The sequence below is a fragment of the Lithobates pipiens genome, unplaced genomic scaffold, assembly GCF_037356315.1.
Source record: "Lithobates pipiens isolate NorthernLeopardFrog02 unplaced genomic scaffold, aLitPip1_a1.2 Scaffold_3, whole genome shotgun sequence".
In the NCBI taxonomy this organism is placed as follows: Eukaryota; Metazoa; Chordata; class Amphibia; order Anura; family Ranidae; genus Lithobates; species Lithobates pipiens.
In genome coordinates this window covers 6,688,477-6,716,256 of record NW_027507790.1, presented here as the reverse complement: position 1 = coordinate 6,716,256, position 27,780 = coordinate 6,688,477, and the positions used below count along the sequence as shown (strand labels likewise).

Below are 27,780 nucleotides of genomic sequence, written 5' to 3'. Positions count from 1 at the left end.
GTACGTGTTTGTGCCTGTCGGTGCCATTGCGCCGACGTACATTGCCATGCGGCGGTCCTTAAGTGGTTAATGATGCCGGCCCATCATTACAGGGGCCGCTGACAGTCTTGGACAATTTCGCTGAGGTCACAGGTCTTAGGGTAAACTGGTCCAAGTCCCTTCTGTTCCCGATTGATAAAGCGGCAAAATCCACATCCTTCCGACAATCCCCTCACATGGGTAGACTCCTTTTAGAAAGCTAGGGGGGTTCACATTTCTATTTTGGCATCAGATTTCATAACATTAAATCTTCCCCCGGTACTCCCAGAGACCCAAACGAAGTTTAAATCATGGAGTAACCTACCATTGTCATTATGGGGACGAGTAAACCTTAAAATTAAGTAGGGCTGAAACAACTAATCGATTAATCGACAACTAATCGATTATGAAATTAATCAATTACTATTTTCATAATCGATTAAGCGGCCAGTAACAACACTAAAGTATATAGAACAAAAAGAGCAAATAACCTCTACTGTAAATATTACTTTCAATGTTCTATAGTAAAAAATGAACCCCTTACAGTATTACAGTGATTATCTGTTTTTGTACTATAAAAGGGCTAATTTTAGTTTTTTTAACTCTAGTCTGTTACTAAACATCTTAGACCTGGTTCACATCTATGTGTTTATTGGGGCTTTTTGCAGAAATGCACTACAGTTCATTTACATGGTTTCCCATGGGACACGTTCACATCTGAAAGGTTCAGGGACTTTTAAAAATGCAAAATGGTGCTTTATTGGTTCAATATACTTCAATTGAGAAGCCTCAGAAAAGCATGCAATTTGTGCTTTTTAATCTGCCCCAAAAAAATGAAAAAAAAAATGCAAATTGCAGTAAAATCACGTGCGCAAAAATCAAAACTTACAGCAAAAAGCACGGCAGAATCAGATCAAAATCAAACTGCATAGGTGTGTACCCAGCCTTATGCTGGTCACACGGATCAGTTTTCAGATGAGAATATTCAGACAAAAAGTCCTTGTACATTCGCTGAATGAAAGAACTTTGTTTGAAATTCACTTGTTTTTAACATTCTGTTTTTAAAATGAATGTAATTTCTGAACGAAAACCACATACATTGCCTGAAAATTCCTTTGACTAAGATGTTTTCTATTTCCAAATTGTCCCGTCACTGTGGTTTCAGCTGTGTATGTTCTACGCGGTGTTAAAACTAAAATAAAAACAATTATTTATTTTTTTAACCACTTGAGGACCGCCGTATTGCCATTGTACGTCAGCACAATGGCACAGGCAGGCATAATCACGTACATCTACGTGATTGCCTTCCAGCGGGTGGGGGGTCCCATCGGACCCCCTCCCGCTGGTTACGGCGGTCCGATTCGGTCCAGGAGCGCTCCGTGATGAGGGGATGGCCGTTCGTTTTCGGCCACCCCCTCTGGATCGCTCCTGGCCAATGAGAAGCTTCCTCCCCTGTGTATTGTTTACACAGGAAGGAGGAAGTGATGTCATTCTCCTCGGGGCGGTCTTTTTGACCGGACTACGAGGAGAAGAGTAAAAGTAAGTCTGCACGAACACTACACTGACATGTAGGTACACACAGGCACACAAACCCCCCCCGATCCCCCCCTTGCCCCCCCTCCCCCCCCAGTCACAGTGTCACTGATTGCATTGATCATTTCTTTACTGATCAATGCATTCAGTGTCAGTTGTGACAGTAAAAACTGTCAGGACAGTTAGTGTTAGGTCCAGGGTAGCCCCCTATCACCCCCCAATAAAGATTTAACCCCCTGATTGCCCCTAGAGTTAACCCTTTCACCCCCTTTTGCCAGTGTCACTAAGCGATCATTTTTCTGATCGCTGCATGTGTCGCTAGTGTCGCTAGGTAGCTAGTTATTTTTTTAGGTTCACCGCCAGGTTTTTATATCGCTAGGTACCCCGATATACTACCCAATAATGTTTTTAACCCCCTGATTGCCGCTAGTTAACCCTTTCACCCCCTTTTGCCAGTGTCACTAAGCGATCGTTTTTCTGATCGCTGCATTAGTGTCGCTACAGTCGCTAGGTAGCTAGTTATTTTTTTAGGTTCACCGCCAGGTTTTTATAGCGCTAGGTACCCCGATATACTACCCAATAATGTTTTTAACCCCCTGATTGCCGCTAGTTAACCCTTTCACCCCCTTTTGCCAGTGTCACTAAGCGATCATTTTTCTGAACGCTGCATCAGTGTCGCTAGTGTCGCTAGGTAGCTAGTTAACTAGGCTCCCAAAAAGTCCCCCACATGTGGTATCCCCGTACTCGGGAGAAGCAGCAGAATTTATTTTGGGGTGTAATTTGACTTCTGCCCATAGCATGTGTGAGCAATATATCATTTAGTGACAACTTTGTGCAAAAAAAAAAAAGTTTGTAATATTCCCGCAACTTTTGGCAAAATATAAAATATTCCATGGACTCAACATGCCTCTCAGTAAATAGCTTGGGGTGTCTACTTTCCAAAATGGGGTCATTTGGGGGGGTTTTGTGCTATTTTGGCATTTTATGGCCTTCGAAACTGTGATAGGTAGTGAGGAGTTAAATCAAAAATTTGCACCCTTAGAAATCCTGAAGGTGGTGATTGGTTTTCGGGGTGCCGTGCGCGACTAGACTCCCAAAAAGTCCCACACATGTGGTATCCCCGTACTCGGGAGAAGCAGCAGAATGTATTTTGGGGTGTCATTTCACATATAACCATGGCATGTGTGAGCAATATATCATTTAGTGACAACTTTTTGTAAAAAAAATTTTTTTTTTTTTTTTTTGTCATTATTCAATCCCTTAGGACAAAAAAAATAAATATTCAATGGGCTCAACATACCCATCAGCAATTTCCTTGGGGTGTCTACTTTCCAAAATGGGGTCATTTGGGGGGGGATTTGTACTGCCCTGCCATTTTAGCACCTCAAGAAATGAGATCGGCAGTCATAAATTAAAAGCTGTGTAAATTCCAGAAAATGTACTCTAGTTTGTAGACGCTATAACTTTTGCGCAAACCAAAAAATATACGCTTATTGACATTTTTTTTACTAAAGACATGTGGCTGAATAAATTTTGCCCTCAATGTATGACTAAAATTTAGTTTATTCGATTTTTCTTATAACAAAAAGAAGAAAATATCTTTTTTTCAAAATTTTCGCTCTTTTTCCATTTATATCGCAAAAAAAAAAAATCGCAGAGGCAATCAAATACCATCAAAAGAAAGCTCTATTTGTGGGAAGAAAAGGACGCAAATTTCGTTTGGGTGCAATATTGCATGACCGCGCAATTACCAGTTAAAGCAGCGCAGTGCGAAATTGCAAAAAGACCTCTGGTCCTTAAGGTGTTTATTGGTCCGGAGCTGAAGTGGTTAATAAATGAAAAGCAAAACATTTTTGTATAGATATAAACAAGCGATCACAATCCCTCTGTTCTCAGCTGCATAAGAGCTGCGGAGAGGAGAAGCAACAGTACACCAAGCTTCCTAGTAAGAGGCTATGCAGAGGGGGCGTGTCAGGACAAGTCTGATCATTGGAGACCAGGCATAGCATAGCTAGAGAACTGAGCACGGTGTGCTCTCCTGCTTAGTGTGTTCAGTTTTTAATAGGAATGCAGAAGGACTGGCAGGAACACCAGAGATTTCACACAAAGGAAGCAATACAAAGAACAGTCTACTTTTTAATACAAGTACATGGTAGAGCAGGCACATACCAGGAATATGACATGCTGGAGTAGCAGGAAGGACATAAAAAAAAAATTCTGCAATTTTTAGGTTACATGCACATGACCTGCATTTGCCCTTGCAGTGTTTTTTTTTTTTCAATCAAATAAATGTATTGTTTTTTGTTAGAATACAAAATAAACATGCAGTATAAAGACACTGCTTACTTCTGGTGTATGGGATTGTCCTATAGCTGTATACAGCCACCCAAAGACATGAATGGGTGATGGTATACACAGCGATGTGCCGCTAGCTGCATACAATAGCACGCAGAATACACCAAACGTTGGGTGTGTTCCATGCGTTATGTCTGTATGCACTTCTTCATACAAATGGCTGCATGCAGCCGCCTTCCCCCATTAATGCCTTTGGGCTTCTGTACACAACTCTAAGACATCCCAGACACCAGATATATGCAGTGTCTTTTCGCGGAGGGAAAATGCACCCATGTGAATGTACCCTTAAAGCACAGCTGTTGATTTTCTTGTTGTCAAACTGCTGAGATTGTTTTAGCAGCAGTCTGTGTTCCCCTTAATGAATACTCTACTACCATTCCCCCCCCCCCTTCCCATTTAAAAAAAGAGTGTCACCTTTAGAACAGGCCCTTCATTTCAAAACCAAGTTAATGGCTAAAGAAAAGAGTTTAATAAGAAGTAAAGCTCAACAGGGTGTATAACCTAACTTTCAGGGCGCATATTACCTTTACAGCAAAGCAAAAAGTTTACCACAAGCTCTACAAACCACATACAGAAGAGCATTTATGGAATACAAAAATTGCATTTGAACTTTTACTCAAAACGGCCCTTGCCGTTGCTAATCACCATTTAGTTATCAGTATAAAAAGGTTGGTGAAATCAATGTGCCGCTTCATGAATGGCATCCTCCCTAACACCCATCACTTTTTTCCATGGCTTCCTCTAATGCCGCGTACACACGAGCGGACTGACAGCAAGGTCCAACGGAACGCATCCGGACAATTTGATCGTGTGTGAGCTCCATCGGACTTTTGCTGTCCAAAAATCTGACAGACTTTAGAAATAGAACAGGTTTCAAATTTTTCCTCCGGAACTTCGTCGAACCCAGTTCCTAACGAGAAATCCGCTTGTGTGTATATGCTAGTCCGACAGACGAAAACCGACACTAGGGCAGCTATTGGCTACGGGCTATGAACTTCCTTATTCTAGTCCGGTCGTACATCATGTTCAAATCCTTCGAACTTTGGTGCGATTGTGTGTGGCCAAGTCCGTTCATTAGGAAAGTCCCTCAGAACTCCGCCAAAAGTCCGTTGGGAAGACCATCGGACCTAGTCCATTGAAAAATCCGCTCATGTGTAAGCGGCATTAGATTACTTTGAGCACTTATCTAAAGCTGGCCATACGCTTTTTTGTTCCATCCAAAAAACTAAGGAAGATTCCTCTATCTGCACAAATGAGGTAGATGGAGGAATCCCCCAACAGAATGCTGTAGTCTGACAGTAGCTACCGCTGCTGTCAGAATCCTGCGATGTCCCCCCCCCCCCGTTTTAATGTGCTTAGAATCTTTTTTTCTTCAAAATAGAAAAAATGAAAATATGCCTGTAAACGAAACATGGCTAAAGGCGGGTTAATGCGTTTGGCACTTGAAACGCCTCTAAACTCAGCATCTGAACCCATTTTTTTGCTTCCCAAAAAAAGCCTCTAAAAACTCAGCTGCCTAGAAACGACCCTGTGTACATGTACTGATAAGATAATAGGAGAGTTCAGGAGCAGTTGAAAAAAAAAAATGCCCAACTGCTCCTAAATGTCCGTTTAGCAGCAGCGTACATGAGGCCTAAAAGAATGAAAAAACAAAATTTATGCTCAAACCAAGATTGCAAAAGATGATGTTCAACTCACTGATTCAAACATAGAAAAAATGTTGACTGCAAAAACATTAGCCATAACCTAAAATGGTACCACATCTCCCAATCACACTTACCTAAAAATAAAAAACACCCATCTCTCTCACCATCTGATTGTCAATCAGTGACCAAATGGTTTGGATATAGAGTAAATAACTGTCCAAACATTAGGTGACTTTGATTTACTGTAAAGTATCATATTGACCCAGGGGGATCCACTGGATATGGGATGCTTGAGCTGCTGGATTGGATCTACACATGCATGTGGTTGTAAATCACGAGTTTGCCATACTAAGAAGTAGTAGGAAAACCTACATCATTTTGAGATTCAATATCAATTTTTTTCAAGATTGTATTGATTCTATTGTAGATATTGAAACATAAAAGATACAGCTTTGCAGTGGTCCAGAGGGGGCCCCTTAAGGGCTATGGAGTGCTGTGAACTAACTAGCTATGCTGTAGCCGCACAGTTTGTGCCAAGGTACAATAGGGTCTTGGCCGCCTGCCCCATACTGTTATATAGAAATAGCAAAGTGCTTCCAATAGGTTCCCTAGATTGTGAGTTTGTTTCCCCAAGACGATTCTTGCGAGTTCTCAACAACCAACCTTGATAGTTAGATCAAGAGGAAAGTATGTATACTCAAGTCCTGTAAATAATACAATAATTCTCTATTGATCCATCCATGTGCAATCTGTTAATCATGGCATTCCAGTCCATATACTTTGAATGACATTTTTGAAAAACTCCACTAAGGAGGCGATATATTCGTTTTCACATCCAGGGCTTCAATGCTAGCATTTTTCAGTTCAGGTCCCCCAACAATGACTGATTCCCTACTCTAAGGCCACACTCACACTTATCACAATAGCTCTGCCTGTAACCCTAAAACTAAGAAGGAAGTTACAGGTAAAGTTACAAGTAAAGCTAAAACATTTATGCAAATTTAGTAATGCTGCAACATTTCCTGAAAAGCAGTATGTTGGTGACAGATAAAACCACCATGGGAGGATATAGCACACTCTAAGACTACCATACATTTTTATTACTGGACAAGCATAATAAAGAAAAAAAGGCAGTACAAGGCAAGGATTCCTGTTGACATACAGGAGTGAACGTCCCATTGTGGACTTGACAGTCTACAATATAGAAACTGCACTACAGCACATTTGCTATGGATGTCATAGTAGCAGTTTCATGCAATAGGATGAGAAAATTCTCAGTGGATTGACCGAAGTGGTGCTATAAACACTGGAATAATATACCTGCTCTAGCCTGCTTAACTCAGCTGTTGCACATGTTCCATTAGCTTGTATAGGGCAGACTTAGCCACGTTACCGGTGGACAGCCCATGTTGATCAGAAAGCTGAACTCTACCTATGCATTGACCTTGATTTTCCCCATACATTCCCAAATCCAGTCCTCAAGGTGCCTCAACAGGTCATGGTTTTCAGGCTTTCCGTTATTTTGCACAGGTGATTTGATCAGTTTCCCTGCCTTAGTAATTACCACAGCTGTTTCATCTGAGGGAAATCTTGAAATGACCTGTTGGGGCGCCTTGAGGACTGGGAGTTGAGAAACAGGCTTAGATTGTTGGCCAGTACTAATTCATAGGTCAGTGTTCCTCTGGCCGATATTCCTAGTATGCAAGACTGTCACTATCCAGTCTCTCTTACAGGCTCCACAGTCTAACTGAAGGACAATTAGCTGCTGTATACCCTGATGATGTTAGAAGTATTGCATGGCAGGCTGGACCCAGGACGTGATAAGAGCTGATCAATAAGACTAGATGGATCATCTGTTGCAAGCTCAGCTGGTATAGGTTCAGCGAGTTAATTAGAACCAATCAAGGTTGGACTAGGTATACATGCTCATTTACAACATCTCATAGTTCCTTGCTTTTAAAAGGATTGTCTGAGTTTTAGCCCGTTATATGAGTTATACAAGCTGTGATATCTGGGTAATGTGATGGCCGCAGCCTAGTTTTCTCTTGCATGCCCTGCTGTCAAGCCACTTAAAACACCAGTTGTGTTGGTGTAACAGTCATTGCATAGCAGGCAGGACTATATAATATACATATGCAATTTTGCAATATACATAAAGGGTTGTGAGCAGCGCAAGTAGCTTAAATGGATTATCTTTACCATTTTTTTGTTCCCCCCCCATTACAGTATATTCAATTTGTATACTGGTTGTATTCCTGCTGCCACTTATCTCACAGTGGGATATTATAGGATCTGGCCATATAGATCTGAGGGGAGGGGGAGGGAGCTGGGTCTTTGGATTAGGGAGTGCAGTGTGCAGGGTGGAGGGTTGGGAGGAGAGCACACCCCAGGGGGGTTTTGGCTTTTGTACTGCCATTTCTTTATTATACATGTCCAAATGATAAAAATGTATGGTAGCCTTAAGTAAGCGCTATGTCCTCTGAGGTGTTTTTGATTTTTTTTTTTTCAGATTTTGTCACCTGGAGTTGCACTTTAGAGCAAAGTGCAGTAACTAGTAAAAACCAAAAACTTTCATCTTTAAATCAGGTTAAAAGTAGAGGGTCTAAACTTTTCAGTACGAGGACCACAGAGTGTTTTACAAATATAAAATGACAAAAAAAAAAAAAAAAATGTAAACAAATTTTTTTCATTTTCGGAACCACCGTTATTTTTTTTTATTTTATTTTTTTTTAAATAATCAGAAAAAGTTTATTAAAGAACAAAGCAAAAATACATCCATATAGATTTTACGTGAAGCAATAAATCCAAGTACAGATGATATTGTATATAAAATACAAGTGTTCAAAAGATACCAGCATATTGGATTGAAGTTACTTTAAGATCGTTGAACTGATGCCGCATAGCATTACATCGTCAGTGTGCAACTATGCAGAACTATACATCCATATCTCTATTGCGTACAGGGGATAAGATAGAAAAGAGAAATGGTAACAACAACATTTTATATATAAAGTATAGTAGAAACATCTAATACTCAAAATTAGCAACCATTCCTAAAATGGGAAATCGCTTGTCTCTCAAGTTACAGTTTTGCCCCAACATCAACCAATTCACATTTGTAGTAGTCTGTCCTTCACCAACTGGGTTGGACCTAGTCTAGGCGTGTCCAGCCATGGTTGACACAAGGAGTAGGAGTTTAACCTCCCTGGCGGTATGATTATTTCTGATTTTAGGTGCTGAAAGCGGTACCATTATTTTGCATGGAAATTTGGAGTTATATATTGTAGGCCTGCAATTCTTAGGCATAACTCATCCCGGGTAAGATAGTAGTTTGAAACACAAAATCATAAACAAAAAATAATATTCAATAATGTAATCAAAAAACACTGAAATTTGCTCAGTTGCAGAATTGTCGCCGTCATTAGATTTAGTGTTTGTTGACGAATTTCCCCAGAAATCACTATCGCTCAATTCTGCAAGTGATAATTATCGCTGTTTTCTGGCTGGTCTATAACCACTTTTGACATAAAGGGACACTTTTTGGTTGCTATGGACAATCTCCAAATTCCCGGCAGAAAAAAACAAAAACACAGTATTTATAATATAAAACTAAATGCAGGGCACTGGCCAGACCACTAGGGACAAAGGGGGTGTGTATTTTTTTAACCAGTACTGTAATCTGTAAGATTACAGTACTGTATGTGTGTTTTTACTTTTTTGAATTTGGTGCCGATCTCCGCTCCCGTGCGCCGGGCACCGTGTGAATCGAGCGGAGGACGGCTCGCACACACAGCGGGGAGGACATCGCAGGATCCAGGGGACAAGGTAAGTAACTCTCTCCCTGTCTCCTGCAACACGATCCTGAGTCTGGCTCAGGGTTACCGCTTATGGTACTGAAATTTCACCCCGAGCCAGACTTGGGAATACCGCCGGGGGTGGGGTTTAAAAGAACATTCCTATGTTGGCAAGCGAGTTTTTTGCATAACAGTATACTGTTTACCACGTCAACCCATTGCTTCCCCGTTGGTACCAGTGGAGTTATCCAGTGCCTTGTGATCATTTTGCGTGGCAAGTACAATAAACGCAATAATGCGGTATGACCACTTGGCAAAAGTGAGGGTATCTCCAAGGCACTGACCACGCAAATAACTGGATCATGTGGCAGTGGAAGTTGAAATACTTGTGAGTTAGTGGAAAACACATAGTGCCAGTAACTAAACGGTTTTGGGCATTTCCAAAACAAATCACCATTATTTCTGCTGCACTTTGGGCATATTGACGTGTCCCTGAATCCCCACACATGAAGTAAAACTGGCATCCTATAAAATCTGAATAATAATATTATTATTATTATTATTGAGACAATTTGTGATGCTGAAACCGACACCAAGGGGGCACAGACCCATGTTTCCCACCCTCTTCGACAAGGTAGTTTGAAAGCATCATGTGTGGATTGTGTGGATTGTAAAATAGACTAGAATAGACTGAAGATCATTTTCTTCCTGTCCTCTATCAATAGCACATATCATCGAGGGATGTGTCGTTGATGCGAACAGGGAGGTTCCAGTCTCTGAATGGCATGCCTTAGCTGCAGATATTTGTAAAATTGGGTTCTAAAAGGAGGGCAAACTCCTCTTGTAGTTCCATAAAGGATTAAAAAAAAAAAAAAAATTAGGTGCCATTGAAATTAAAATCATTAAGTTTGGTCAGTTCTTTGTAACATTTATTCTGCCATGGGGGAGGGTAAATGAGAAAAATCCCCAGACATGCAAAATGGCTCCATTATATTTCCATAAGGTAATTAGGAGGAATATTGTTGGGAGTGTTTCTGATAAATGTTAGAATCCTGCTTCTAAGTGGGATAGTGCCGGGAGTAAAGAGCTGTCTGGTACAAAGACCTGATGGGATCTATTACATCTTCACGACCCTAGTAACCCAATTGTTGGATTTGGGAGGCCACAAGTAGGATCTTGAGTGCGGAAATTACATTCCACATTGATCTTTTGCAAATTGCCATGTGTATAAGCCAATACGTGCCATTTTATTACCCCATATTAAAGTTCTAAACAGAGTCTATTTGGGAAAACCCATTTATGTGGTATCCATATGGAGCGTTATGGAATATACAGTGCCTTGCAAAAGTATTCACCCTCTTGGCATTTTTCATGTTTTGTTGCCTCCCAACCTGGAATTAACATGGGTTGAAGGATTTGCATCATTTAATTTACAGAACATGCCCACAACTTAGAAGAGTTTTTTTTTAATTGTGAAGCAAACAAATAGGACAAAATAACAGAAAAAGTCAATGTGCATAACTATTCACCCCCCTAAAGGCAATACTTTGTAAAGCCACCTTTTGCAGCTATCACAGCTCCAAGTCACTTTGTATAAGTCTCCATGAGCTTGCCAGATTGTGGGATGTACCACTGGGATTTTTGCCCTTGCTCTTGATTCCTCCTTGCAAAACTGCTCCAGCTCCTTCAAGTTGGATGGTTTGTGCTTGTGAACAGAAATGTTTAAGTCTGACCACAGATTTTCTATTGGCTTGAGGTCTGGGCTTTGACTAGGTCATTCCAACACATTTACAGGTTTCCCCTTACACCACTCAAGTGTTGCTTTAGCAGTGTATTTGGGGTCATTGTCCTGCTGGAAGGTGAACCTCTGTCCTAGCCTCATATCATACACACAGAATAGTACAGGTTTTGCTCAAGAATATCCCTGTATTTAGCACCATCCATCTTCCCCCTCATCTCTGACCAGTTTCCCAGTCCTGACTGCTGAAAAACATCCCCACAGCATGATGCTGCCACCACCATGTTTCACTGTGGGGATGGTGTTCTTTGGGTGATATGTTGGGTTTCTGCCAGACATAGCGTTTTCTTTGATGGCCAAAAAGTTCAATTTTAGTCGCATCAGACCAGAGCACCTTCCTCCATACATTTTGGGAGTCTCCCACTTGCCTTTTCGCAAACTCAAAAACATGCCATTTTGGTTTTTGCTGAAAGTAATGGCTTTCTTCTGACAACTCTGCCATAAAGCCCAGCTCTACAGAGCATACGGCTTATTGTCGTCCTATGTACAGATACTCGTCTCCGCTATGGAACTCTGCAGCTGCTCCAGGGTTACCTTAGGTCTCTGTGCTGCCTCGATTAATGCCCTCCTTGCCCGGTCTGTGAGTTTTGGCGTGCGGCCGTTTCTTGGCAGGTTTGCTGTAGTGCCATGTTCTTTCCATTTGGTTATGATATATTTAATGGTGCTTCTAGGGATCAAAGATTTGGATTTTTTTTTTTTTTTTAAATAACCTAACCCTGACTTGTACTTCTCAACAACATTGTCCCTTACTTGTTTGGAGAGTTTGTTGGTCTTCATGGCAGTGTTTGGTTAGTAGTGCCTCTTGCTTAGGTGGTGCAGCCTCTGGGACCTTTCAAAAAGGTGCGTATATGTAATGACAGATCATGTAACACTTAGATTGCACACAGGTAGACATCATTTCACTAATTATGTGACTTCTGAAGGTAATTGGTTGCACCAGAGCTTTTTATGGGCTTCATAACAAAGGGGGTGAATACATATGCACATGCCAATTATTTTTATTTCCGAAAAATTGTTTTATGTATATATTTTTCTAATTTTACTTCACCAAGTAAACACTATTGTGTTCTGATTCATCACATATAATTCAGATTAAAAAAAATTGAACCAAAAGGCTGTAATGTAACAAAATAGGTAAAAAGTCAGAAGGGGGGGGGGGGGCTGGTGAATAATTTTGCAAGGCACTGTATATAAAAGTTGCGGGGCCCATACCATCTTAATTAAATGAGCTCTCCCAATGACTAACAGTGGAAGTTTGGTGCATTTGGTCAGGAATTTTGCAAAGCAAAGAAACCAGGTTTAACGTGATGTATTGGTTTGGGTTCTGAGTCACTTGTATTCCAAGGTACCGGAACTTAGTTACCCTTTGAACATCAACTGCACAGTTGGGTAAGGTTCATGTCAGTGGGTCTAGGGGCATGAGCACCGATTTATTCCAATTAATGGTGAACCCTGACAGATCCCCAAAGTCAGTAAACAATTACATGGCATGCCTCAAAGAGCTGTCAGTGTCTCCCAAATAAATCAGAGCGTCATCCACATATAAGGAGATGACATCTTTTTTGGGTACCCCGAAGAAAACCTAAGGTATTTTGCGAGGCTCTGACATGGGTATGGCAAAGGACCCTAGGGCCATGGCAAACAGCAGGTGTGAAAGTGGGCACCCTTGCCGTGTGCCCCTAAAAAGCCTAAAGAGTTCTGATATGTCCCCAGTAACTCGCATTCTTACAGGAGGATTGGTGTACAGCAGCTTTATCCATCTGAGGAAGGAGGGGCCAACCCCAAATCTTGTCAATACTTCCCATACGGACCATTCGACGCTGTTGAATGCTTTAGCCACATAATGAGAAGATGGACCCATTACTGGGATCGTCAGTTGGCAACTGTAAATTTTAAAATAGTCTCCGTAAGTTTTGGGACGTGGACCTCGTTGGTATAAAACCAGACTGATCTTTATGAATCACTTTTTGGATGCATTTGGCTAACCTGTTAGCCAGCACCCTAGCCAAAAGTTTGATGTCAAATCTAAGTAACAAGATAGGTCTGTAAGAGTCTGGTGAGAGGGCCTCCTTTCCTGGTTTTAAAAAGGACAACTATAAGCACCTCACTCGTGGGGGGAGTTGGGATTATGGTATATCGTTTGTAGACATCGGACGGCAAACCATCAGCTCCATGCATGTGGGCATGTTTGCATCCACAGTGGACAGACGTGGAGAGTATCTAGGAAGGATTGGGAGGTCAGATGAGGGTTGTACTTTGGACATGTAGACATCTTTTAAAAAACATAAATAGGTTCATAATAGCTTTAGTGGAATAGCACGGCGTTCCCTGTTTATCTGCCACAGCCACTATATGGGGGGGGGGGTTATGTTTTAGCTAGTAGAGTTAGCATATGGCCAGTGTTTTCTCCCTCTACAAAATGCTTCTGCTGTAAAAAGAACCTTTTATTGTCTGCCAAGTGTAAGGATAAATTGCCTGAGTATCGATTGTGAAGCCAACCATGCTCTCTTGGAATCATCATCAGGGTCAGCAACATATATTGCTTCAGTTCTATGTGCCTCTGATATAATCAGCATTTCCCACTTCTTGGTCTGTCTTTATGCAAGATTTTAATCTAATGAGCTGACCACGTAAGAAGCGTTAGCTGTATCCCATACATTGGCTTTATTCTTTGTAACCTATGTTATGTCTAAAAAAGGACAACAAACCTGGGAACGGATCAGGGTCCGGTAGGAGTGACAACCAGAAAGGGTTTAGCTTCCATAGCGTTCTGCTCCGATCCGCCCCCGCCCGTATCAGAAGTAGGGAGTGGTCAGAGACCTGTCTAGTAGAGTAATATGAGGAGATTACCATAGGCAACATGAGTTCATCCCCCGGGCCCAAGTCAATCCGGGACAGTCTCCCAATCAAGGCAGATTGACATGAGTACACCCGGGCATTAGGGTTGTGCATTCTTCAAACGTCTGTAAGGCCCCTCTCCAAGAGAAGGCGGGCAAAGGGTGTAGGCCCCTGGAGTTTTATTAAGCAGCTTCTGGCATGGGCAGATAATTTGTCTGACAGTCTATGTAGTAATTAAAATCCCCTAGGACCAATACCAGTATGCCAGGAAAGCAGGTTACAAATTTGGCTAGTATTTTAAGGAGGAGATGGGCTGAAAAACGGTTGAGGAATGTACATCCCTGCTATTATATACTTCATCCCATAAAGAAAACAATACAAAAAACACATATCAACCATCCGGTTCAGTTTTAACTTCCATTCAGGAAAATTGTGTACCCCATTGGATTAGGATACTCACGCCGCTGATACACTAAACATGTAGCATGAAATTGGTGATAAAACTGTCTATGCGCAAGTAAAGGTGTAGAAGTCGGGAGAGATCAGTCTCCTGTAGGCAAATCACATCAGCATCTAAAAGATTGATCCTGCAGAGCACAAACGGGTTGTTTAAGACCCGGACATTCCAAGACATAATCGTATTTATTGGCGTATAACACACACCCCAAGTTTAGCAAGGGGGGGGTGTTTAAGGGGAGAAAAAAAAAACACTTACATTTAAATGCCCATCAATGCAGCCTTATCTGCAGCTTTGCCCATCATTGCAGAATGATCAGTGTGAACCAAGCCTTACCCAAGTGCCATCTGCAGCATGATCATTTAAATTACCGCCGCAATAGACAGAGCTGGATGTCCTGTGTAATCTGCTCCTCTCGCAGTCCTGCCCTTTGGCCCAGCTCCTATGATGGACACAACACCGGTCCAATGGCAGGACTGGGCATGACTGCAAGCGGAACACGCGGCTCTGTCTATTTCAGCAGCATTCGTTGCCTCCGAGGCAGCGGTTCGGCATATAAAAACAAACATGCTAAAGAACAATTTCCCCGATTTTAAGGGGGGGAAAAAGCTGCGTGTTATAGGCCGATAAATACAGTAACTCTAGTAAGTTTAAACATTGCACTGGTATTGCAGTAAAAGCAGAAGTGAAGCCAGTAATTGATATACTGGGCAGTGGAATAGCATACCGTCCAGTGATTATACAAGCGAGAAGGAGCGAACAGCAAACCAGACCATAGTAGGAAACTCAAAACAAAGTACCTGGCCAACACGGCCATAATACATTGCCATGAGTTGGCTAGACGTCTATGCCAGACCATCCAGTGGGCGACAGTGGAAGCACACTCCAGTGTCACAACTTCTCAACAGCGAGAACATAACACGAAGCCTTTAAACAAAAGTTATAGCAAAAAATAAAAATAAAAAAAATAAATGGACTCTGCCTTGACATAGGTGTCAGTGGACAAAATTGAGCTTGCAGTCAGCTTGAGTGTAGTATCCTTCATGATGAGGCAGGGAGTCTATTGCATGCCTCACAACGCGATTGTTCTTCCCGGTCCAGCCATTGTGCAGCCACAAACTGTATCAAAGAATTGGCCCGAACCTAGAGCTTCGATCCGAATGCAAGCCGGAGATAACATGGCATACTTTAATTCCAGATCCCTGAGGCATCGTTTTACATCAAGGAATTTAGCTCTTTTGTTTCTGCAGGTCTGCTGAGAAATCCGGAAAAAGATACTTTGGTATTATCAATCTTCAAAGCTGCAGGTCTTGTTCTGGCATTGTGAAGGATCGTATCTCTATCCTTATAATTAAGGAGCTTGAACAGGAATTGTCGGTGGGGCCCCTGGTTGTGGAGGCCTAGCCAGAAACCTGTGTGTCCTCTCCACTGAAAACATAGGGGAGAACACCTCTTTGCCAAAGATGTTAATGAACCACTTTCAATAAATTCAACTGGGTTATTGCCTTCAAACACTCTCAGGTAGACCTATGGCTCTGACATTGTTGCATCTCATCCTGTTCTCCAATTCTTCCAAACGGGAGGCGTGTTGTGAGGTGACTATTGTAGGACTTCACTTATAATATAGTCACCTCACAGAGTGCCATGTCATCCTCTATGGAGCTCACTCTCCCCACTAGACCTGATGTGCTTTCCCTCAGCTTTTGAGTGTCTTGCCCCCCCTTTATCTCAGTTGTAAGGGCAGCTATGGATAGGTTACATGTGGTCACCGCTGTAAAAATGTCCTGTAGTGTGGGCTCACCTGTGGCATCCTTAGAGTGGTCAGGGGGTCTAGCAAAGATATCCCCTGGAGTACTGTGTCCCAGTCAAATCCCATACCATTGGTATCCTCCAGTGGTACCGTGTCATCTGCTTCAGATAAACCCCCCCCCCCCCCCATGAGTCATCTGGTATGTTGGCAGAGGCTGTGGGGTCCATGAAGAGCGGCAGGGAGAACAGCTTTTCAGCTGCCTCTCTGTCTATCCTTATCAGACCATTGGGAGAGGGCGTCATTATGCACCATGAGGTCCACAGACCGGGCCACATTCTGTCACTTTGTGGATGACATCGTGCTTGTGTCAGCCAGATAAGGATAGTGCCATGCTCAGTGGATCTTCCAATAATCGTTGTGATGTAGCCGGTACATTGAAGATCGTGTCCCCAGGATAACAGAGCATATTCTCGGTAGAGAGAACTGAAGATGCATCCAGCTACATCCACGCCCCATCATGATAGGATTAGGGATTTTAAAAAGAACGTCACCATAACAAAAGCAGAGATTCCAAATAAACAAGCATTATTAAAGACTGAACAAAGATGACAAAAATAAATTCAGTCTGCGCATTCTTATCAGGGATCCCTAGTATTAGAGTCCCCCCTTACATCAGGGTCTTTCATCAAAGCCCCCTAGCCCCCTTTACATCAGAGTGTGCCCACCAGAGTCACCCTTTACATCAGTGCACCCAGGGGTGCTGCTGGGGAAGGAAGAGAAGCAAAGACTGTGCACATCAGCTGTGAGCCAGATAAGTTCTTGTAGCAAACCACACGTGGCCCTCAGGCCGTATTTAATAAGTCTGCACGTCACTCCCGCTGAGGATTCAGACAAAGTTGAGAAACCTAGAGTCTGTTCAAGCTCCTAGCAATCTAGAAAAAAATTGGCAGCGCTGGCAGAACTTGGGTGGAACCATAGTTCCCAAATAAAGGGCAGCAATGGAAGGAGTCCAACTTTTGTGAAGCATCTGGGGAAACATTTAAGAAATGGCATGCAAAGGCATAAGGTGCGTGTCACCTGCTGCGGCCAAACAAAATTCAGCATTAGGAAACAAATGCAAACTTAATCCTGAGAACTTCAGCAGAAATCAGTCATCACAGGGTACGTGAAGGTGCAAGCTTTATGAATATAACATTTTCAGAGTGCCAATGACTCAAAAACCATTAGAAGGAAGTGAAGCAGCTCTAATTGTCATCTCTGGGGTATACACTGTCTGTACAGGTACTTCTCTAGTTTACACACACTTACTCATGATGTGAGATGTACAAGTATGAGCTCGCTGACGGATAGGAAAGGGTAGCTCACTACAACATAACAGAGTAGGGCGTCTGCTTTCCTTCCTGGTATTATTTCCCTTCCACTGTTACAGTGGGATCTGGCCAAGGCCTGCTCCTATACAATTCAGTGTATAATCACCACAGTATTGGTGACAAGAAGTGGGGCCAGGCTCCCTGTCTACAGACATTTGGAACAATTATCTGTAGTCTGGTGCGGCAGAAGCAGAAATGTGCTGGCAGTAGCACATTCTATGTGTCCCGTCTCTATTAACTCCAACAGTAAACACGGAGCGCAGATTAAAATATTGTACATAGAACCACAAAGAGGGACAAATGATCAGATATCTGAGAGAAAAATCTGATCCCAATCCATACATCTGCCTCTATATGTAATAATTGTACAACACTATTACTCCCAGCAAGATGTGTGGTCCAAAAACGGTAATCTTCCACATCCAAACAATTACCAGTACATGGTCAGTTCTGTTATAGGATGCGGCAACCACACCTAATCAGGGTCAGACAGCCTAGTGTATGTAGCCCACATTAGCATTGTCATAAGACTTCAGTTTTTATGCCAGGGCTGGATGCATTCCAAGACCCAAATAAGCGAATAGACCTTAAAAAAAAAAAAAAAAAAAAACCTGAACAATGAATTACAGCCAGTACCTAACTTTGTTGAATATTCGCAACTGTTGGAAATGGAAGCCCAAATTTCCTCATCCTTTAATAAATGCCTGCTGGCATTACACCCTCTTCTCAACCAAATCAAATGTATACATGAAGTGTGTACATTGCATGGTTGATATGCTCAATCAGCAACCAGATGTTGTAGTCCCACAAGTAACACCTTTGAAATTTCACACAGAAGTGATAAGACGCATCTGGTCAATTAGTTATACATTAGCCCACAGCCACGAGGAGACCTACAGGAGGGTCATGATGGCTGTGACACCAAGAGCAGAAATGCCCTCAGCCCATGATGTAGAGTGGGGACAGAAAAGATTGGATATCAGCATGCACACCAGGCAAACCCTTCTTGGGAAGAAGAGTCAGCCACTCTATGCAACTGTTATTTTATAAGCAAAAAGGTGTGCACAACATATATACAAATGGTTATATCAAGTAACTTTGGAGTACTCTGTTACAGCCATTCCCTGCCAGGGAACCATATGGTTCCTTCAGACATTTACATTTTTTGAGCTGTGGCTGATTGACTACCCATCTGATGGTTCCTGGATCGTTCCAGGGCCAACACCATTTGGCAGAATCAGCTGCATGAAACCAGTGATCTATCCAGCCGTCTATAGGGGTGGCATGACCAGAGGCTTACACCACTGCACTGACTCCAGATGCAAGATGTATTTTTACTATTGACCCCCTATGAACTGGTTTTAGCAGGGGTTGTCCAAAACCTGGAAATTACAAGGGTTTCTCCAAAGAAAAAAAAAAATAAGAAAAAATTTAGGAAAGGCTGGCCCCACACATTACAACCAATTTGCAGATTACCCAGCCTAGTGGTGAGATGTGGGGTCTTATTGACCCCATATCTCACTATAAAGAGGACCTGTCATGTCATATTCCTATTACAAGGGATGTAATAGGAATAAAAGTTTTTTTTTTAAATCAGCAAAGTGTCAAAATAAAAAAAAGTAAGTATAATAAAAAAAAAAAAAGAAGTTTTTTTTAAAGCGCCCGTGTGCTCGCACGCAGAAGCGAATACATACTTAAGTCGCGCCCACATATGAAAACTGTGTTCAAAGCACACACACACACACGAGGTATCGCTGCGAACGTTACAGCGAGAGCAATAATTTTGGCCCCAGACCTCCTTTGTAACTCAAAACATGTAACCAGTAAAAATAAAAATAAAAATTTTAAACGCGCCGCCTATGGGGATTTTTAAGTAGTGAAGTTTGGCGCCATTCCACCAGTGTGTGCAATTTTGAAGGGTGACATGTTAGGTATTTAGTCGGCGTAACTTCATCTTTCACAATATGCAAAAACATCGGGCTACCTTTACCGTTTTGTTTGTTTTAAAAGTACAAAACTTTCTTTCCCCAAAAAAATTTAAAAAAAACACGTTAAAAAAAAAAAAAATTCCTGCGCAAATATAGTGCGAGATAAAAAAATTGCAACAACTGCCATTGTATTCTCTAGGGTCTTTGCAAAAAAATAAAAATAAAAAAAAACCTATATAATGTTTGGGAGTTCTATGTAATTTTTTAGCAAAATAAATAAATAAATAAAAATAAAAGGATGATGATTTTTACATGTAGGCGAGAAATGTCAGAATTGGCCTGGGTGGCAAGTGGTTAAAGGAAAAAAATAAAAATAAACTGTGAGGAGTTGGGAATTAAGGGCAATGACATTAACTCATTCACCAATCAGATTTCAGTTTACTAAAGTTAACCATTAATGTGGATGATTTGCTGGACTTATTTGTCCTTTACATTACTGAATAAGCCAAAGTCAGCCCATAAATGTAAAAGCTGATCGCATCGTGGTCACATACATTAGCACACACTGCTCAGATTGATTCAGATTATGATTGGTATACGAAGAATCTTTAAACACTGAGCCCAGTTCTCAACACATGAAGAGAACCTCACTACTTTGGGTATATAAAATATGTAATTTTATATTATATAACAAAATATATAATATAAATGACAAAAAAAAAATAAAAAAATAAGTGATTGGGTATACCTTTAAATCCCTCTTCATCCAGCATCACTGTGTAGTCTTCTGGAGTTTCCGTCAAACTGAAAAACTTGCATCTGATAAAAAATAATAAAAAAATATAATATATATTCTAAAAACAAAAAATCTACATTATACGAACAACAAAATGTTCCAAAAGAATGTATGTGACACTACAACTCTCACTCCGACCGACTAGGCAATTGGAATGGAAGTTCCTTCCCACCACCCCTCTTCTGGTCAAAATAAGTTACCCCCTCCCCAAAAGTGCTATTCTTGAAAGAGGAGGGAGGTCTTAAAGTGCAACTTCCCCTTTCAGGTGGAGTCCTGCCTTAAGCTTTGGCACAACTGGAAGCCGATGGCTCCAATGTAAAGTTGCACAAGATTTTGCACTCTACAGTTTTAGTAAATGAACCTCTGTGTATAAGAACAAGGCACAACAAGAATGATGTGTGATGTAATTTAACAGTTGTGATGTGCAGATTTAGGCTGAGTTCACAGCTATGTGAAATGAAAGCAGGTTTCTCCGCATTCAATTTGCATTGTAGGAGATTGTGATCATCTCTCTATGGAGCCGGTTCACATATCTCCGCTGCGGCTCCAGTGCGAATATGCACCAGGATCTGTGTCTTTTGGTCAGTTTCAGGTCCGAAATCAGACCTGAAACTGAACGAGGACGCACCGGATCCTTGATGTGAGCCGCATGCATGACGCGGGAACCAGCGCCGGTTCCCGCAACGTTCCTCTCCCACAGGCGGTTCACACTGCAAGCCACTACGGGTGTCATTAACAAAGTTCACAGAGTTAATGACACCTCCAGTTTAGTTCACAGATCTCAGTGCGAACTGTAAACTCCCACGGGAATCGAATCGCATAGGTGAGGACACCCATGCGATCCGATTCTAGGGCAGGGAAAAACCAAGTCCCTGCACTATTTTCTGTGCAAATCGAATGAGAGTTTAACGGTTTTTCTCATTTTTGAGTTTATGCATCTTTATGTGATATTTGATTGCCTACATATTTTTACTTTAATCACTTTATTATTTATAATCTTCTGTGAAAATTTTTTTATATATATATATATATATATATATATATATATATATATATATATATATATATATATATATATATATATATATTTTTTTTTTTTTTTTTTATGCGATTTCACCTTATCCAAGTAGTTGCTTTGGGATATGCACACCTAACTGTTTTATCTGCTTGCTTGTACAATTCACTTAAACTTCAGTTTTCAAATATCATATTATATGTGAGTTCAGGTGACTATATGGGATTTCACATTGCTTATGCAGTCGCATTCTGAAGTCGCATGTTCCAGTTACACAATTAATTGGTTTCTTTTGGTTGTAACTTTTATACACTCTAGCCATTGAGGGAGAGATATTTTATATCAATCTGCTTCCAGATTTCCATTCTGATTAGGTTCTTGTGTATTATATACATCATTAGCGCTACACATTTATTATAGATTTAACAATACAATTAGTCTGATTGGCTGCTTAATACTGAGGTCGGCACAGTATTGCCACTACTTTTCACTCATACGAATGTATGGCTGAACTCGCATTGCTCAGAGATCGCATGTGATCGGCACCTGCGGGGTGGGTGCGAATCACATGCGATCTCTGAGATCGTGCTAGTGTGAACCCAGGCTTAAACCTGGACACAGCGATTACACAGGTTCTGAGGCTAATGTAATGCAGATAGGGCGCCAATTTAGTTTAATTACCACCTTTATCAGCCACAGAACCTGTGTAAATAATAATATGTGTTGGGTTTTAAAAGGGATGACGTGGCAACCCTACTTAACAGCCATCTCTGGGAAAATAAAAAAAGTCCTTGTGACCGCTCTGCAAGAGTTAACCACTCGTCTTTGTCTAAGGCAATGTTTCTCAACGCCAGTCCTCAAGGCACCCCAACAGGTCATGTTTTGAGGATTTCCCTCAGATGAAAGGCCCGTGGTAATTACTAAGACAGTGAAACTGATCAAATCACCTGTGCAAAGTAAAAGAAAGCCTGAAAACATGACTTGTTGGGGCGCCTTGAGGACTGGAGTTGAGAAACACTGGTCTAAGGGACAGTAAGTGTTTCACTTACCCGATCCTCTGCTTTAGTGGTAGACCGTCCTTTGGCAACTTTATGTCCCGATGAAGTCGTTAGACATCTGTATAATCCATTTTTAGGTTTACCAAAATGTTGAGTATCTACCTAAACAAACCAATCAGGGAGGCCATTGCACTACAAAGCTGTTGGTAGATGTAAATGAGATTGTACAATCAGATTGTAGTGTGCGTGGCGAGTGCAGGGGAGAAGAGGCTGCAGAGATTGATCTGTGCGTTGGGGGGGGGGGGGGGGGGGGGGGAATGAGTGAAATAAAACTGCCTGTACCCGGACCCCCTAGAGAAGATCCACAATCAGTTAACCCTTGCAGTACAGGTAGAGCCCCACCATAAGGGAGTCATTTTCATGTTTCGGAGTCTACCTTTAATGACGATGAATCCATAGTGTATGCTTCATCGTGTGTGTGTGTGTGTGTGTGTGTGTGTGTGTGTGTATATTTTTCTTCTTTATTATACACACAAACACAAATCAGCCCTACAATAGGGAATAATGATCCCCTATCCTTCCTGAGAAGACAGCTGGCAGCATGGACTTCCCAGCTCAACCAGTGGTCGTCTATAGAAGGGGTTGGTATACAGAACGTTATTTCTTCCAGCCAGGCTGGCACCATGTGACCATGAGGTCCTCTGCTTATCGTTGTTGGGGGTGATGAAGCCTCTCCCTGGGGAGGACACCATTCCCCCCGGAGGACTCACCTGGTCCGGTGCCGCAGGAACAGTAACTTGACAAGCGGGTGTGTGTAGAACCAGAGGCCGGACTTGTCTATGCTGGTCACCCGCACCCGATGCTCCAAAAGCTGCAGGTCCATGCTAGACGAATCCCCGGATCCAGCGTGAGCACCGAGGGGCTGCACGAGCGTGCAATGGGGCGTGTCCTTCTGCGTCTAGGGCGTGCCTAATGGACGGGGCGGGGCTTATCCTGACACATGCTAGAGCTAGACCATGCCGCTTGTTCTGTTTTGGGTAATAGGAGGAGGTGAGGAAAATAACAATCTTATCACAGAAGGCGGGGCTTCCATACAGGTAACCCATGTGCTGTTCTATTGCTGACGATCGCAGTGATACCTCACATGTGTGGTTTGAACACCGTTTACACATGCCAGCATGACTTACGTATGCATTCGCTTATACGCAGGAGAGATGGGGCGCTTTAAAGAAATTCTCATTTATTTAACTTTTTATACTGTCCTTTTATTTATTTTGTTTATCACTTTTATTCCTCTTACAAGGAATGTAAACATCCCTTGTAATAGAAATAAGCATGTCAGGTCCTCTTTATTGAGAGTTTTGGAGTCAAAAAGACCCCAAATCTCTAATTTACCTTTTACTACTTAGGGAACAGCCGCCGCAGCTGTACTGCAGCAATGCGGCTTGATCCTGTGAAATGCCATCATTGTATGTCGGCTCATACATGCCAATTTGTGGGCGCGCGTGCCCATTGGCTAGTGGGGGAGCCAATCAGCGCGTGGGGCTGACTTGATGTCCGCCGGGGCCATCCCGGTCATTCCCCGCGTTGACAGAATGCTGATCTGCCCGCCCGTTCTGACAGGGAAATCATACAGATCCTGTCTTTCTGCTAGGCACAGTTCCCCATACAGTTGGTAAACACAAACAGGAAACACAATTAACCCCTTTATCACCCCTGATGTTAACCCCTTCCGTGCCAGTGTCAGTACAATTACAGTGCATATTTTGTGGAACTGATTACTGTAATTATGTCACTGGTTCCCAAAAAAGTGCCAAAATTGTCAGTTAGGTGTCTGATCTGTTTGCCGCTGTTGGAGTGCTGCTAAAGATCGCTGACCAAAATTATGTAGAAGAATACATATTGGCCTAAACTGATGAAAAAATAAATATTTTTTCAATTTTTTTTAGGGGGGGGGGATATTTATTATAGCTAAAAGTAAAAAAATATTGTTTTTTTGTTTGTTTTTTTAAAATTTGTCTCTATTTTTTGGTTCATAGCGCAAAAAATAAAAAATGCAGAGGTGATCAAATACTACCAAAAGAAAGCTCAATTTGTGGGAAAAAAGGGACATCAATCTTGTTTGGGTACAGTGTCGGACAACTGCTCAGTTGTCAGTTAAAGCGACGCAGTGCTGTATCGCAAAAAATGGCCTGGTCATTAACCACTTAACAACTGGCCCATAGCCGAATGACGGCTACAGGGCGGTTGTTTAACTCTGGGAGGCCGTCATATGAGGTCCTCCCAGAATTCCGCTCTCGCGCACCCCCCTGGGGCGCGCATTTGAGAGCATCCGTGACCGGATCACGGTAAACGGCCGCTCATCGCGGCCATTTACCACGTGATCGCTTCGTCAAATGACGGAGTGATCACTTGTAAACAAACTGGCGTCATGTTATGACGCTGGTTCCTCCCTCCCCCTCTCTGTACCGATCGGTACAGCGGAGGGGGAAGAGATCTGTGTCAGCAGCGCTGTGGGCTGCATCTGCAGTGCCCACATTGCTGCTCACTGAAAATTAACCCCATCATACCCTGCCATTACTCTGCAATACTCTGCTGCAATACTCTGCTGCAATACTCTGCAGCAACACTCTGCAATACCCTGCAAAAACACTCTGCAATGCTCTGCAACACCCGCCAATACCCTGCAACACCCGCCAATACCCTGCAACACTCTGCAATACCCTGCAACACTTGCCAATACCCTGCAACACCCGCCAATACCCTGCAACACCCGCTATACCCTGCAACACCCGCCAATACCCTGCAACACTCTGCAATGCTCTGCAACACCCGCCAATACCCTGCAATGCTCTGCAACACCCTGCAACACTCTGCAATGCTCTGAAACACCCGCCAATACCCTGCAACACTCTGCAATGCTCTGCAACACCCGCCAATACCCTGCAACACTCTGCAATGCTCTGCAACACCCGCCAATACCCTGCAACACCCACCAATACCCTGCAATACCCTGCAACACTCTGCAACACCTGCCAATACCCTGCAATACTCTGCAATGCTCTGCAACACCCGCCAATACCCTTCAACACTCTGCAATGCTCTGCAACACCCGCCAATACCCTGCAACACTCTGCAATGCTCTGCAACCCCCGCCAATACCCTGCAATGCTCTGCAACGCCATACTCTGAGATATCCAGTCATACTCGGAGATACCCAGCCATACTCGGAGATACCCAGCCATACCCAGCCATAGTCGGTGATACCCTGCAATACCCAGCCATAGACATCCCCCCCCCCCCGCCGCCCTCCGGTGCTTCTACCGACTTGCCAATACGATCAAAGCCAGAATCTTTTTTTTTTTTCAGGCTTCCCAGCTTAGAGGTGAGATGAGGGGTCTTATTGACCCCATATCTCACTGTAAAGAGGACCTGTCATGCCATATTCCTATTACAAGGGATGTTTACATTCCTTGTAATAGGAATAAAAGTGATGAAAAAAAATTTTTGGGGGGAAAAAAATGTCAAACTAAATAAATAAAGTAAAATGAACAATATAATTTTTTTTTATTTTTTTTAAAGCACCCCGTCCCCATGTGCTCGCATGCAGAAGCATATGTAAGCATATGTAAGTCCCGCCCACATATGAAAACGGTGTTCAAACCACACATGTGAGGTATCGCTGCAAACGTTAGAGCGAGAGCAATAATTCTAGCCCTAGACCTCCTCTGTAACTCAAAACATATAACCAGTAAAAAAAATTTAAATCATCGCCTATGGGGATTTTTAAGTAGCGACGTTTGGCGCCATTCCACGAGCGTGTGCAATTTTGAAAAGTGACATGTTAGGTATCTATTTACTCAGCGTAACTTCATCTTTCACATTATGCAAAAATTGGGCTAACTTTACTGTGTTTTTTTTTAAAGCACAAAACTGTTTTTTTTCCAAAAAAAAGCATTCGAAAAATTGCTGCGCAAATACCGTGCGAGATAAAAAGTTGCAACGACCACCATTGTATTCTCCAGGGTGTTTGCTAAAAAAACATATATAATGTTTTGGGATTCTATGTAATTTTCTAGCAAATAAATGATGATTTTTACATGTAGAAGAGAAATGTCAGAATTGTCCTGGGTGCTCCAGAACGCCTGATGGCGCTCCCTGCATGTTGGGCCTCTGTATGTGGCCACACTGTGTAAAAATCTCACACATGTGGTATCACCGTACCCGGGAGTAATAGCAGAATGTGTTTTGGGGTGTAATTTGTGGTATGCATATGCTGTGTGTGAGAAATAAACTGATAATATGACAATTTTGTGAAAAAAAAAAAGTAAAAAAAATCTTGATTTTGCAAATAATTGTGGGAAAAAATGACAACTTAAAAAAACTCATAATGCCTCTTACTAAATACCTTGGAATGTCTTCTTTCCAAAAAGGGGTCATTTGGGGGGTATTTGTACTTTTCTTGCATGTTAGGGTCTCAAGAATTGAAATAGGCCGTCAGTACTTCAGGTGTGATCAATTTTCAGATATTGGCACCATAGCTTGTGGACTCTATAACTTTCACAAAGACCAAATAATATCCACCAATTTGTACTTATTTTTACCAAAGATATGCAGTAGTATACATTTTGGCCAAAATGTATGAAGAAAAAATTACTAATCTGCAAAATTTTATAACAGAAACAAAGAAAAATTCATTTTTTTACAGAATTTTCTGTATTTTTTCTTTTATAGCACAAAAAATAAAAAACTGAGCGGTGATTAAATACCACCAAAAGAAAGCTCTATTTGTGTGAAAAAAAGGACAAAAATTTCATATAGGTTCAGTGTTGTATGACTGAGTAATTGTCATTCAAAATGTGAGAGCACCGAAAGCTGAAAATTGGTCTGGTTATTAAGGGTGTTTAAGTGCCCAGTGATCAAGTGGTTAAATGGTTAAAAGCAAAAAATAAAGAAATAATATTTCTCTTTTAACCACTTGCCCACCGGGCACCTATACCCCCTTCCTAACCAGACCAATTTTCAGCTTTCAGTGCTCCCACATTTTAAATGACATCCAGTCATGCAACACTGTACCCATATGAAATTTTTGTCCTTTTTTCACACAAATAGAGCGTTCTTTTGGTGGTATTCATTCACCACTGGGTTTTTTGTTTTTGTTTTTTTCTGCGTTATGAATGATAAAAGTCCAAAAATGTTGGGAAAAAAATGCACTTTTCTTTGTTTCTGTTAAAAAATGTAGAAAATTAGTAATTTTTCTTCATAAATTTTGGCCAAAATTTATACTGCTACATTCTTTGGGAAAAAATAACCAAAGTAAGTGTATATTATTTGGTCTTTGTGAAAGATATAGAGTCTACAAGCTATGGTACCAATCATTAAATATTTATCACACCTGATCACAATTGATGCACTGATGGCCTATCTAATTTGAAAGTCCGACGGACTTTTAGCGGAGTTCCGACGGACTTTCCGAACGAACAG

At 41.9% G+C, this 27,780-nt stretch overlaps 1 protein-coding gene across 1 annotated transcript in view; it reads right to left on the bottom strand.

Moving 5' to 3' along the window:
- Nucleotides 1-23,251, bottom strand: part of CASTOR1 (cytosolic arginine sensor for mTORC1 subunit 1) — a 126,708-nt gene extending 103,457 nt beyond the window's left edge. The window contains exons 1-2 of the mRNA XM_077461207.1: nt 23,067-23,251; nt 20,236-20,306 (exon numbers count right to left, since the gene is read on the bottom strand). Coding sequence (XP_077317333.1) covers nt 20,236-20,306; nt 23,067-23,179 — 184 coding nt within the window. The 5' untranslated portion in view covers nt 23,180-23,251. The remainder of the gene's footprint in view (nt 1-20,235; nt 20,307-23,066) is intronic.
- Nucleotides 23,252-27,780: the final 4,529 nt, after the last annotated feature.